The sequence below is a fragment of the Cydia fagiglandana genome, chromosome 14 (assembly GCF_963556715.1).
Source record: "Cydia fagiglandana chromosome 14, ilCydFagi1.1, whole genome shotgun sequence".
Classification (NCBI taxonomy): domain Eukaryota; kingdom Metazoa; phylum Arthropoda; class Insecta; order Lepidoptera; family Tortricidae; genus Cydia; species Cydia fagiglandana.
The window spans coordinates 9,388,589-9,402,920 of NC_085945.1; the positions used below are offsets into that span (position 1 = coordinate 9,388,589).

A 14,332-nucleotide genomic window follows, 5' to 3' on the forward strand; every position below is an offset into this window, starting at 1 on the left:
AATTGACATATCCTAGAGTTCGAATCGGGCAGCCTGACTCTGAATATCAGCCAACTTTTGAGGAGAATTGGAGATAATAAAAGATATTATAGCAAACTCTGAATGAGAACTTTCTCATTATTACAGTTCTTAATGGCCGAACAATTATTCCTCGGATAATCATTATATCTTAAGGAACGACTTAAAAATAGATTTGTGAGACGTCCGTTCAATTTTATCTGAATAATTAGAATTCCTTGGATAAGAATTTTTCATTTAGTTTGTCCGATATTAAATACTGTTTTTCAGGGATCTTTTATATTTCTATTCTTCTTCCTGGCGTTATCCCGGCATTTTGCCACGGCTCATGGGAGCCTGGGGTCCGCTTGACAACTAATCCCATGATTTGACGTAGGCACTAGTTTTTACGAAAGCGACTGCCATCTGACCTTCCAACCCAGAGGGTAAACTAGGCCTTATTGGGATTAGTCCGGTTTCCTCACGATGTTTTCCTTCACCGAAAAGCGACTGGCAAATATCAAATGATATTTCGTACATAAGTTCCGAAAAACTCATTGGTACGAGCCGGGGTTTCAACCCGCGACCTCCAGATTGAAAGTCGCACGCTCTTACCGCTAGGCCACCAGCGCTTTTCTTTTATATTTCTATTGTATTAAAATTAGAATCCAGTTTCTTCAGCAGCCTCCGAACGATTTTATTTCTAAAACATTTTTTTCTGAGAATATTATCAAAGTAGACTTTCAATTTAAAAAAATATATATTTTACATTATTTGGTATCAAACACCACCACAGTCTAAAAACATGGCAACATTAAAGTGAACAGAGCTTTGAGAATATCTTAAACAAAAATGATTCTGAATAAATGAAAACCATCTCAGTATTTAAGATGGCACGAAAATCTGCATTGTCTGTGAAATCAATCATTATTTTTCTCTTATTGTTAAATAAAACGACACCGATGGATATTTATGCTAATGTATAATTAACTAAATCTGAAAATCTTAAAAATTTGAATCAAAATCCGACGTTTCATACTTCACGTTCACATCTTGCAAGTTGACTCTTCTCACTCCTCTTATACTTAACCTATTTGTAAGCACTTCTTCTTCAGCCTCGTTTATAATTCTAAAAATGTCTCTTTTTACTCTGATCTGCACTTCTGGTGGAAAAGTGTTAACGGTTTCACCTAAATTTGCAAAGAATTTGACCAATGTATTGTTTTCAGTAGTCTCTTCGTTATTTCTCTCGAACTCTGGTACTGCATTTTCTGTGACGTCTACAAATTTTTCTACATTCGTTGATGAAGCACTATCAGTGTCATCGTCTGGCTCTGTAGGATCCGTTCTTTCTCTGTTATCTATTATAGAGTCAATAAAGGCGAATATTTTTTCGTGCTTTATTGGTTTTATTTTTTTGAAACCTTGTGCCTTTTTTGTTTGACGTAGTTTTCGGGCTTTTCTGTAGTTGTCTCGTAGCCGTTTCCATCTGTCTCTGCACTCTTGAGCTAAAAATAATAATATATGTCGTTTTAATTAGATGTACCTATTTGTGTCATTTTCAAGCAAAAGGTACCACTTTGTCGCTTGCCATAAGGACGCTTTAACAAGTTATTCGTATAAAGATATTATAGTAAGCAAAAAGTGGTACCTTTGCTTGAAAACGACACATTCATTAAATACTTGCACATAATGCACATAGAGTACTTCGTAACGAGTGGGGATTTAAAACACTCCCTTCGGTCGTATTTTAATTTATCGCCACTCGTTGCTAATTTCCTATTTTTCACACTTGTATTGTAATGTACTATTAATAAATTAATTTAGAAAGGGCCGTATTCTTGCGGTAAACCTGGTTACGCGTGACCTTGAGGCATGTCAACCTGTAAAGTTGTAAACTAAGAAGGAAGACGTGGAAAGATTCACCAAGGTCGTCCATGTTTCAAGTTTAAATCACGCTACTGGGAGATTTTTTTTATTTTAAATATTTATTTCGTCAGGTGACAACCAACTCACTAATCACTAAAAATAATTACACAAAAATCAACCTTAACATGACACTAATATGGTTCACTATGGCTATGAACTTCAAGTGGTAATTAGTGAGTTTTGGTTGTCACCTGATGATTTTACAAATTACTTTTTTACCTGTTTGATTTGTTCTCTTAGCAATATCCTGCCAAGCAGCCTCCCTCTTATGTTGGTCTTCATACTGCTTGTGTTCCGAGTCATACAGCTCTCCGTGCTCCCTCACCAGGTTTATAAGTAATTCTTCATCCATTGTCTAAAAATATTAATTCTTTATGAGGATAAACTCGCATGGCTAAAAATATTGTTTTTTTTCTAAAAAGATTCGCTCCAAGGAGCGCTCACCTACTAGTACATGAGAGAAACATCGATAATTGAGTTTATCGATATAGGAACTCCTTAGATGTCAATAAATTCTGCCCCATAGAATCCTATGTCTGGTTGTCACTGTTATCAGGATCTCAAGTAGAATCAAAACAATGCAACTGGCATCAAACTATGTTACTGGAAATTGAATGTTATTCCTCATACATAACGTTTATATTTGTACGCTCACGCGCGGTCTGTTGCGCGGCCGGTAACTCGTGACGTATCTATCACCACGCGCATTGAAATATTAATCTTACAAGAACAAAACAATCGAATAAAGGTTTTAAAATTGACGACGTATAAATAACCGATTAAAAATCAATTTAACACACAATCGGTGACCGAATTACCATATTTTCTTCTAAAAAAAAGGATGTCTTTAACAGAAACACGGTATTTACCTGCATAATAACCCCCCACTGCTTGTCGCCGCGGCCGGACGCACACTAACGGATCGAAGTGAACCGGGGCTCGGCGGGTCGGAGCGGAACGCGCCTGTCTCGCCAACGTGCACTGCAAATGCGACTTAATTACAAAGTAATAAAGTCGTATTCTCAACGCGTATTGTACGTAAAACGCTCGAGCGTTGCCAACACCACGTTGCCGCTAGTTTATAGTGACCGTGAGTTGACCGAAAAGGGACGTTAAGAGTTTAAGATTAAGGTGCATTTTTAATTGCTACATATTTGTTAGTGATAATGAAATTAAGTTCATACTTGCCTGGCGATTTAGTGATGAGGCATACCAAGGCATACGGAGGCAGCTGCCAGGGCAATAAAATATGTAAATACCTACGATTATGGAAACGTTTTAGGTACCTAAGTAAAGGTGTACCTATTTGGATGATTTCGAAAATAGACTCTGATGATGGAATTATGGGTTCAGTAATGATTTTAGGATTCAACCCGACGTTCGGAAATGATTCGGAAGTGGTCATTGTTACTCGCGTATTATGTTGCCAAAAGAATTAATATACATCAATTATATATGTATTAAATTAACATTAAAAATTTCATCCAATTTACTCATTGTAAATCAAACCATCAATTTAATCAGAATCACTATTAACGCTCCATTTTCGTGTACCGCCCAGTCCGCGCATTCCACACTCTAAAAGACACTTTATCTACGTACTTTGAACGTCCATTCTCCAATAACGCCCTAACCTTAAGACAAGATCTACCGCGAACACCGACGATCGCAAATTGCGGGTATCTATCTCTGTCACTCTAATTACGACTCAGTTGGAGTAAAAGAGCTACATGCCCGCAACTTGCGAACTGCGGTGTTCGCGGTAGAACCGTGTTTACCGTGTACAAACATAAATCTTATTGCAGTTGAGGTCGTCCTTATCGCGTTGATATAAGGTCGGTTTCCGAATATTCCCGACTAAAACCGAGCGATTCGTTTTGTCCGACTCGCCGCGTCTCGCTTCCATCGAATCGTTAGTATTCGGTCGAATTCCGCGGTGGAAACACTAATATTTTGCAGGTAAATCACTTGAATTTATGTTTGAAATACGCTTTCTATAGAAAATTGGCATTAGATCTTGATTTATAGTTTTTTTGTGTTATGTTGCTGGTTATTTGTTAAACATTATTGTACCTAATTCTCGCATAGGATTAGATGGTCTCGCAATACCATCGCCCATACTGTTAACTGTCCGTCAGTGGACCTTATGGCTTTTGTAATAAGGTCCACATACGGACAGTTAAGTGTTACTGTTTGCACCGAATCATTCCGATGCGTTCCGTGCGATTCAATGTTAAAAACACCTCAGGTTAAAATAAAATCGAGGCGTACTTTATCGACTCTGTCCGCGACAGTAGCGTTGTATTCTTCACACTACTGCTGTGTGAGCGAGACAGTTAGTTTTTTTACTTTAGGTGTAAGTCCACCCACAAGATGGACGGACGACCTTGTTAAGGCCGCCGGAAGACGCTGGATGCGGATCGCTTCCAACCGGTACGAGTGGAGGTCCAAGGGGGAGGCCTATGTTTAGCAGTGGACATCTTATGGCTGAGATGATGATGATGATGAAGTACTTACTATTTTCACGCAGGTCATTTTATTGTTAATTTAATCGGCAGGAAGAAGTTGATAACTCGCGAGATAAAATTGTACTTAAAATAGAATGACATATTATGGTTCAAATTTCTTCAATTTTATATCTCGAATTATCAACTTCTCACGGCGGGAAAAAGGTGATATTTCTTATATTCTATGAATTATTTTCATATTTCTTGAATTCTACACCTCAAGTTATCCACTTCTTCCCGATTTCTTGATAAAATTAGTACCTATATGGGTAAGTATTATAAGTAGGTAAAGGGTCCCAAAGGTTAATGTTAATAGGTACTTTTGCCGACCCTGAATCCAAATTTTCAATGAATTCCAACATTGATAACGAGGTTGGTATTAAAAGAGTGTCTATTATCTATCTGTTCTAGACCATGGACGAAGAAAAGCTTATAAATTTGGTGAAAGAACACGGAGAGCTGTACGACCCGGCGCACAGACAGTACCAAGACCAGCTCAAGAGGGAGCTGGCTTGGAAGAAGATCGCCAACAAGATGAAGATGCAAGGTAATTACATTTTTGGAAATTACGTAAAAGTTCCCAAATCAAACATAAAAGTAATTGTACAACTTTAAATACGTATAATGACCCATCTGCCTCTCTCTCACTCTTTATGCATATTCGAGCGATAAAGAGGCAGATAACGAAATGTTGATTTACGATTTTGCAATCAGAGTCAAACGGTGAGCGGAGAGAGAAAATTCAAACCCATTTACAAATTGTACAATGTACCATCGCCCACACTGTTAACTGTACATGGGTAGACCTTATGCCTTTTGTAATAAGGTCCACCGATGTTAGGAGTGTAGCTGTTTGTATACACGACGTATGTTCAATGTTGCATATACACGTCTGTGCAATATTGTGCAATGGGAGAATTCTCAGTAAGTAAACAAATTTCTCATTTTCAGCTCATGAATGCAAAGAAAGGTGGAAAAAACTACGTGAAAATTACAGAAAAGCAATTAAACTACGTCAAACACAGAAAGCTAAAGGCATCAAAAAACTTAAACGCATCAAACACGGACACTTGATGACGTTCATAGCTGACCAGAAAGAAATAGAATATGAAGAAGTCGATACTCACAGTGCCGGGCATTCTAGGAAAACAGAAATATATGCTGTAGAACCTAATCCAGTAGATCCACTAGTGCTAGAAAGGAACTACGAAACAGCCCCTAGAACTGACACAGTGGTAACTTTCTTCACTAATTTAGGAGAGACAGTAAAAACCTTTCCGAAAGACGTACAAATACGTGTGAAAAGGGATATATTTAGAATTATCAACGAAGCAGAAGAAGAAGTGGTGATGAACAAATTCAAGTGGTGATAAACATGCAGTGATTAGAATTTAGTAAATTGTCTAATCTTGAAAACAATGGCATTATTTTATTTAGGTTAAAGCAGCAATCCTTCAGTCTGCCACCTGCTTCGTGAAACTAGCAAGCTGATTTTTGTTAAATTTAATTTCATAGCTTAAATTAAACGTTAAAACGTTTACGCAATGAACAATGTCAGATTAAATTTCCATCGAAATGATATTTTTATCTTAAAATGATAGTAACTTTTATACATATTAAATGATATTTTTAAAGCTGTCTATCACGAATTTATTTTGTTTACCTTTATTCCCAGCGTTTCGATGAAGGGTACACTTAGTCTTGTTCGCGGATGACTAATAAGTTTAATAACCCAGCAACATGTCAAAACCAAATGTCAAATTATGATTTAACCTCTTGTCTGTGAATTATATTATAGATCGCAGAGGCCTATTATGTATGGCTTTATCCACATGACAAAATACCTATTCGTCAGTTTTTTACACCGCGCGATTGAAAGTGACGGATACCATTTTATCATATCACACTGTCACGTAGACAAGAACGGCCATCATATCCGTATAGAGCGAAATTTTAGTCATCTTTTTGCATTCTTTTGACGTGATAACGTCTTATAAATCGATGAACACCGGTAGCATGCACGAAAAAGTGTCACGTTGTGGACAAATCTCCATGCTAATGTTGCGGCCACGTTTTCTTATGACGTTATCACGCAAAATTATCGTCCGTAAACCGACTCTACAGACAACTATATTTTTTGCTCTATTCGGCACAACCGACGGTTGAACCCACGATTATAGACCACCCTTATGATTTGCCAAATGTTTAAATGCTAACTTTAAAACAAATTAAAATAATCCTATTGACAGAAGCCCTGACATATTTTTCTCGATCTGTTTTGTCGAAAGCTAAATGTCTTTGGCATGCAAATCAGGGCCTTGGCGGATTATTCATGATGCGAGTTTTACTAAAACGTAAATTGTTTTTTTGTTTCCGAATTTCAAATTCATAAAATCAAAAGGGTTTTCAGCTGCCTTTCGCGTTTCAGCTGTGTCAGGGATAAATTGTATGCCTTTTAGGATTTCTACAAAATTGTATAATTATTTTTTATTGTTAGTCGTACCCGAATTGGAGAGGTTTAAAAATAGGTATATATTATAATAAAATGTACTTTTTATTTCTAATGAATAAATACCTAAATATTTACTCTAAATCTCTTTTGAGTTTTGAATAATTTATGACGTTTATCTAAGAACTTTCTCAAAGGGCAAAATATTTCTGTGATAAAATCTTCACTACCGTAGCGTTTTAAATAGCCTCTAGCGTCAGATTATTAACTTCGTCGTAAATTTAAAGCAAAAAAATGGTTGTCTGTATAGTCGGTTTACGGACGATAATTTTGCGTGATAACGTCAAAAGTAAACATTACCATTACATTACGTTACGTTACCATGGAGACTTGTCCACAACCTGACACTTTTTCGTGCATGCTACCGGTGTTAATCGATTTATAAGACGTTATCACGTCAAACAATGACACGAAAAAAAAATCTCGTATAGAGGCTACAGGTTAAACTTCCACACCAAGAAATGTAACAACTCGTAGCCGCAATACAAATAGGAGGACAAGAGACACGCACCACCATTTGTTATAAGTTAAGAGGATCCCATCGCCCACACTTAACTGTACATCGTTGGACCTTATCCCTATTGTAATAAGGTCCACCGATGCACAGTTAGGATTGTTGCTGTTTATACTACCCACTGGATACACACAAAAGTATACAATTTGCGTCTGAACAAACGAAGCTGTCTAAGCCGAGCCACGCCATTTTTCAAGCCGCCACGAGTCATTTATTTCCACGAAATGATCGGGGGAATGAAATGAATTTTGAATCTTAAACTGGGTAAAGGGTACCGGAAGTCATTTGAGAGGGTTACAGCGAAAATTCATTTTAACCCGTTTGATATTTTGACAAAAGGTGTTGAATGAGATTGGAGCTTTGCGGTTTAAAAGGAAAGAGGCCAATAGGGAATATTAGGCAAAGTTCTGCGTATGTGGCACCTTTGTGGCACATACAGTAAACAAATGTTGTTTGATTACTGTATGTGCCACAAAGGTGCCACCACAAATCACACATGGCCTACCGCGAAACAAGTAAATCGAAATTTCGTAATCTAATTTCTGTATCACTCTTGCATATTCGAGCGATAAAGAGGCAGATAACAAAATTTCGATTGTACTTCTATTGGTGCGTAGCATGAATATTGAAGTAATTCACATGTAGGTACATAATGTCTGGTATTAGATTTTGATATTTTTTTACCAGCGCAAAAGAATATACAAAAATGACACCTCACTTGCCTAAAGTTTGTGAAATGTGATTGATACCCCCCAGAAAAGGGATTAGGACGCCTAATTTTTTTTAGGACTCGGCAGATCCTCATTTCTAGTGCCAAGATAAAGGTCATAAACTATTTTTAATTGATGTACATATTTTGCCGCCAAGTGGCCATATTTAGGCTTATTTGACCGTAGTTCTGTAGAAAGCGACCAACTTTTTATTTTTGTCAAAGTAACTTACACCCTAACTCGGTAGCTTTGGTTGCTTTCTGCATTGGTAAAAAAATTGAGTTGGTCGTTTTCTGCATAACTACGGTCATTTTACCCATAGTAGGTACCTTCTGTGACTCAATGGCACTGTTTTGTAGGTATCCTTTGAGATGCGATCCCACCCACGATCAAAGGGTGTATTTAATTAATGAAAACAATAACGAACCCCTCCAATTGGGTACGAAACGTACGTAGCCTTCAAATTTGTTTTCAAAACTCTGGTGATCCGGTGTAGCTAGGGTTGCCACATCGAAAGGCACTATTATCGGGGAAAAATATATTTTTTTCGGAATTTTGGGACTTAAGTCAGAAAAAGAAAATTAAAGTACGTAATTATATTAAAAACAACGATATTTTACATTATTGGCTCTACGTCAGCTGCTCTGCCCAAAGACGTTTTTATATAAAAATATAAATAAACAAAAAATATTTCTTCTCATTATCTACCTATATTATCAACGCGGGTCGCTCGCTCGCTCGACGACAGTTCGGAACTTGAAATTATTGTTTTATAACGTGAGCTGTATTTCGGGACACTTTTCACTTTGTCGGGAAACGGGAACACATGCTAAAAATTGGGAGAATCCCGCCAAATCCCGACCATCTGGCAACCCTAGGTGTAGCGTCCTGAGGGCCTACCGCGAACCACGTTCGATGTGTTGCCTCTCTGTCGCACTTGTAAATTCGTACGTAAGTGTGACAGGGAGGCAACACGTCGAACGTGGTTCGCGGTAAGGCCTCTGTTTGTTTCTACAATTCTCAGAATTAGAAAATTGGTCCTTTTCCGGAAAATTGTGAATTTTGTTTTGCGGATCCCGTTATAACGAACACCCTGTTTGTTAATTACTGAGAATGGTCTGATAAATATATACTCGTATTCTAAAACAATCGCATTGAATCAGTGGAAATTTCAATAAGCGCCACTTGCACCATCCCGCTAACCTGGGGTTTACCGGTTAAACCGTTAACCCACTGTCAAACTGTACTGGTAACCATGATATCCAGGTTTAACAGGTTAACCCCGGGTTAGTAGGAATGTTCAAGTGGCCCTAAGTTAGCTATTTTCAAATCCTGGCTCGTAACAACCTTCGCGGTCGTGATTTAAATCGACACGAGTTATGAGTTACCTATTCGCACGTGTATCGTACGTTTATGGCCTTTAAAGAACTAAAATTTTCGACGTCGTTACGTAAGGTGCTTATTACAGCACAGGGTGTCGTAATGGAGCACCAGATGCACTGTAAAAGTATATTTGCCACAAGCCTCTCTTAATTTATTCATTGGAAATGTCACTTGACTTGTGATATGATACATTTGTGTGTCTAAAGTCTAAATCATTTAACCGCGTACCTGAAGACGGCGATAAGGGCAATGTATGCGTCTCGACGTAAGTACCAAAAATAAATGTTTTGCGTTCTTTACAGACCAATCAACAAGGTCTACCAGTTTCAATCATGAATACTTACCTGTACATTTTTTTGGTCCCATTCACTATTCTGTTAGGACGGAGTTCTGTTGTGTTCTGTTCTTCTGTTCCTCCTCCTCCTTGCTTCGTTCTCCTCAGTGCTGAGGGTCGTGACCTCCTAGTGGAGCACATGATTCCGGATTGCAGATTTCCAGTCTGTCCGATCCCTTGCGACTTCTAAGGCATCATGGACCTTCATGGATAGCGATTTGCTAACCTGGTCGGACCATCGCGTTGGACTACGGCCCCTTCTCTTTCCTTCCACTTTCTTCTGTTAAGAAACTGAATTTCCCTTTAGAGAATCAAAGTACTTAGCGTGATATTATTTTGATAACTACCTGATTTGCTCCCGGTACATTACTTGATAGTTTATTTTGAATCAGAACAAATTATTTTTCCAGGTTCTTACTAGTAGCAAATGTTTATTTGGTCGTTAGTATATGAGGCTAACATCAACTCAAGTTGGATAACACAAAACACAACCCACGCCACGCCACTTTGTCGCCTAAATAGACTTTATAAAATGCATAGGGTTAAGTGGACAGTGGTCAGCCTTGTGTGTAACTTATTTTTAAGTGGAATAGCAATGAAGTAGAATAAGTTGAGTGTTAAAAACTTTGTGTTATTTTTACCCGTGTCTTATATTTACCCCACCTGACTCTATACTGGGTGTGACCTGTAATACGAGCAAAACATTAAACTGTAGGCTGTACTCCTCATACTGACCAACATTTGTTCAGCAACTTTTAAAAATAACTTGTGGTTTGATTTTTAATACATTTTAAAGTTTATTCTAAGACGCAATGTATTGCGAATGTTTTATGTTTAAGGCGTGACAAGCAACGTCAATCACAATGATATGGCTTCATGGCATGGCGATGGCGTCCATTGAAGATAATATTTATTTTGTATGAAAAATAGGGACTCTAAATACTTCATAATTTTTTAAAGTTGTTGAACAAAAGTGTCACCGTTTGAGGAATCCAATCTATGTTTTAATTATTTGCTCATGTTACAGGCCACACCCGGTATATGTGTTACAGATGTAGTGCTTAATTATTTTTCTTCGTATTATCACGGAAACGTACGAACGTGTCTTGCTATTTCAGCCAGTCTCGGTAGATACAAAAAGTACTGAGGTTGACTGAAGTAGCATGACAAATACGAACGTTTCCGAGAAAATACTCAAAGGTTAACTGGAAGAGATCCCTCAAAGGGATAAATTCGCGTTTGTACTTCTTACTAATCGTATTTTATTTTTAATATGGTCTTTTTGTATAATAAAGAGTTTACTACTCAATACGAAGCCTTGTTGCCTGATTTTAATTTTAAAATAAAATATAAATAAATAAATTAATTATTTTATTGCTTCATTGATTGGAGTACCGGCCTAGGCTGCGTTTGTCCCGGGAATCATTCCGATTTACTTCTCCGGTTTATCTCGTCCTATTCGTCTTCATTACGTTGGCATATTATTAGGGTCCAGGGTAGTTGCCACTAAGGACAATTTACCACTAGGTAAGTTTGTGTATGTATGTATGAGATCTTTATTGCATAGAACACACACACATATGTCACAGGATTGGCAGTACAAAGGCGAACCCTTTAAGGGATCTCTTCCAGGTAATCTTTGAGTAGATGAGAATTGATGAAGAGTGGTAGACAATTGCACTGATTACAATAGATTAGACCAGCGGTCGGCAACAAGCGGCCCGCGCGCCGCATGCGGCCCGCGAGCCTCCCTAGCTATTTTGTATGTAATATTGACAAACGACTATGTCTGCTAAAGTCACAAATATTAACAATGTGCGGCCCGCGTCAACTTCGTTAACTACTATGTGGCCCTTGGCTGCTAAAAGGTTGCCGACCGCTGGATTAGACGATAGTCAATAAAATTATAAAAGAGGGCGATAATAAATAAAAAAAGGTAAAAATCAGAGAGGTCAACTGGTAGAGGTTAATATGTTGACTTTTTTTTACCTGGTTAGGTATTCTAATGCTTTTAGATTACGAGAGGCTTAGAGGATTTCGTTAATAAAATCACAAATAACTGATTACTGCGACGCAAAATATCACTGTTTTCTATATGACCTTAACACGATCCTAACATCTATAATAAAACCAGCTATAGTAAACAACCATAAATACAGCTAACAGTACCTCTTAGCTATATTCATTTTATCTGAAAGCTACATAAAGACCACTTTTCATTTACCCTCCCTCCAATTTCGGCATCGAGTAACGCTCTTAAAAGGTGAGGCCGAGATAAGAGAGCGTTACATAAATGAAAGCCTACTCGTTGAATTGTAAGTTGGCTTCTCACCAGTGGATCTTGAGGGGTGCGCATTTTAAGAAGTATCGATATCGATGAAATTATCCTCTTATGTCTGATTATCAGTTTTTTTTATGATACATGAGACAAACGAGCAGCTGAATCGCCCGATTGTAAACACAATTACCATCGTCCATGGACTATTGGAGACCTGCATCACCAGCGGGGTGCAAGTGCGTCGCCGGCCTTTAAGATGAGAGATACGCTCTTTTCTTGAAAGTTTAAAGTAGGTATGACTGATGTCGTTAAAGATGTCTGCTAAGAATCTACACAAGAGTATTCGGAAGACAGAAAATCATGTAGATTTCGGCTTCGTACATAAAGACCACATGTGGTCGTTATGATCATTTTTTTCTGTGGGATAACTGTTTTGTTTGTACGAAACTATACAATATATAACCGTTCTCTCTCAAACCTCAAAGGAGTTTGTAGGTACCTAAGTACACGGCTTTCCGCGTTCAGGGCAATGAATGGAAGTCAGCGAAACTTTTATGATCCCGCGGCCAAAAACTTCAAGACACTGAATCCGTTCCTCAACCCCAAAGTATCGATAACTTTTCCCATCCCCTTTGTATTACGTAACTACCAAATGGGGCCCTCAGGCAGTCTATCAATCATCTCTAAGATGTTGTTATTGGCCATTCATGCTTGGAACTGGGTTCGAACCCGGGTTGACGAGTTCTCTAACAGCGTTTTGATTTTGATTACAATTCCATTTCAATTAAAATTTGAGAAATGTTTCCTTTATCCGCTAAAAGCGGGGATTGTTTTTGGAAGCTTTGTTATACGTTCACAATCATCTCTTCAGTATAATATACCAGTATACCTACTCTTCAAATATTCGTAATATTAATATGAATATTATTTTCGATTGAAAGCCCTGCTTTGCCGTGAAAGTGTGCAACTTTGGGCCCGATTCGGATTTTGAAATAGACATCTATTAGATATCTTTTAGACATCACCAAGATACGATAACGATATGTTTAAGATCTAACCTGTCAAATTTGACATTTGCGCGATTCTGGAGATACTCTTGAACGATTTCCACAGGATATGACTTAGAGATCCAATTCACATCTAATAGATATCTTACTCTATCTAACGTAAAAGTGACATTGGTTGCCCGAATTGCGCTGCAAAAGAGAACTAGTTGATATCTAAACTATAACGTATCTAGAATGGATCTAGTACGTGTCGTCTCTTGTGAATATCTTAAAGTTCGAATACCGCAGTTTCAATCTAGATGTTGCGGGTCTGACCCCGGCTCGTACCTGAGTTTTTCGGAACTTATTTACGATATATCATTTGATATTTACCGGTAGCTTTTCGGTGAAGAAAAACGTCGCCGTCGTGAGGAATTCCGGAAACGTTAAGAATGACTGACGTTATGGCTCCTCTACACGATGGGCCAACGCCGGCCACTCCAAGGGACGCATTTATGCGTTAGGAGCAAGTGACTTTACTATCTCATTCTACCGCATGGCTGCGTCCCTTAGAGTGGCCGGCGTTGGCCCATCGTGTAGAGGAGCCATTAGACCGGGCCGAGGCGTCCGACATGGCATTTTCTATGACGGCTGATCGGCGATCACGTGGTGCTGTCCATAGAAAACGAAGAACCGAAGGCCCCGGCCCGTCTACGGCGGATGGCCAAGGGAAGAAGAAGGGATATTCCTCCCTCCCTCCCTCCTCCTTCCCGCCCTCAAAATAGTTATTTGTTTTACAAGGGGGCAAAGTTGTTGTTTAACCGCTCGTGCTAATATTGATACCCGAGCTAGCGAAAGATTCCAAAATTGAACCACGAGGGTAGCGAGTGGTTCGAAAAATGGAATCATGAGCGTTGCGAGGGTTTCAAAGCACGAGGGTTAAACAAAATTTGCCCCCGAGTGAAACACAAACATTTTCACCACACCATCCCGAAGCAAATATTAAATGTAAAATTTCAAAAAAAAAACAATCCAAATCAAATCCAAATGAATGTTAAAACATTTATCATCCAAAATCATCATTTAAAAGTCAATTCTACCAGCAAACATAAGAAAACAACTCAAAATTTGCATTTGATTACTTTGCCTCACATGTGAATAAAATGCAACTTTGCTATCAGTTTT

General features: G+C 38.3%; 2 protein-coding genes across 2 annotated transcripts in view; one reads left to right on the forward strand and one right to left on the reverse strand.

The window, feature by feature from the left end:
- Positions 1–968: 968 nt before the first annotated feature.
- The window catches only part of LOC134670710 (uncharacterized), a 37,199-nt gene continuing 23,835 nt past the window's right edge, over positions 969–14,332 (reverse strand). The window contains exons 2-3 of the mRNA XM_063528525.1: positions 2,146–2,281; positions 969–1,505 (exon numbers count right to left, since the gene is read on the reverse strand). Of these exons, the coding sequence (XP_063384595.1) occupies positions 1,003–1,505; positions 2,146–2,278 (636 nt within the window). The 5' untranslated portion in view covers positions 2,279–2,281 and the 3' untranslated portion in view covers positions 969–1,002. The remainder of the gene's footprint in view (positions 1,506–2,145; positions 2,282–14,332) is intronic.
- On the forward strand, positions 3,718–5,997 carry LOC134670529 (uncharacterized). The gene is made up of 3 exons (XM_063528338.1): positions 3,718–3,885; positions 4,845–4,980; positions 5,385–5,997. The coding sequence occupies exons 2-3, from the start codon at positions 4,848–4,850 to the stop codon at positions 5,801–5,803; spliced, it is 552 nt and encodes a 183-aa protein (XP_063384408.1). The 5' UTR covers positions 3,718–3,885; positions 4,845–4,847; the 3' UTR covers positions 5,804–5,997.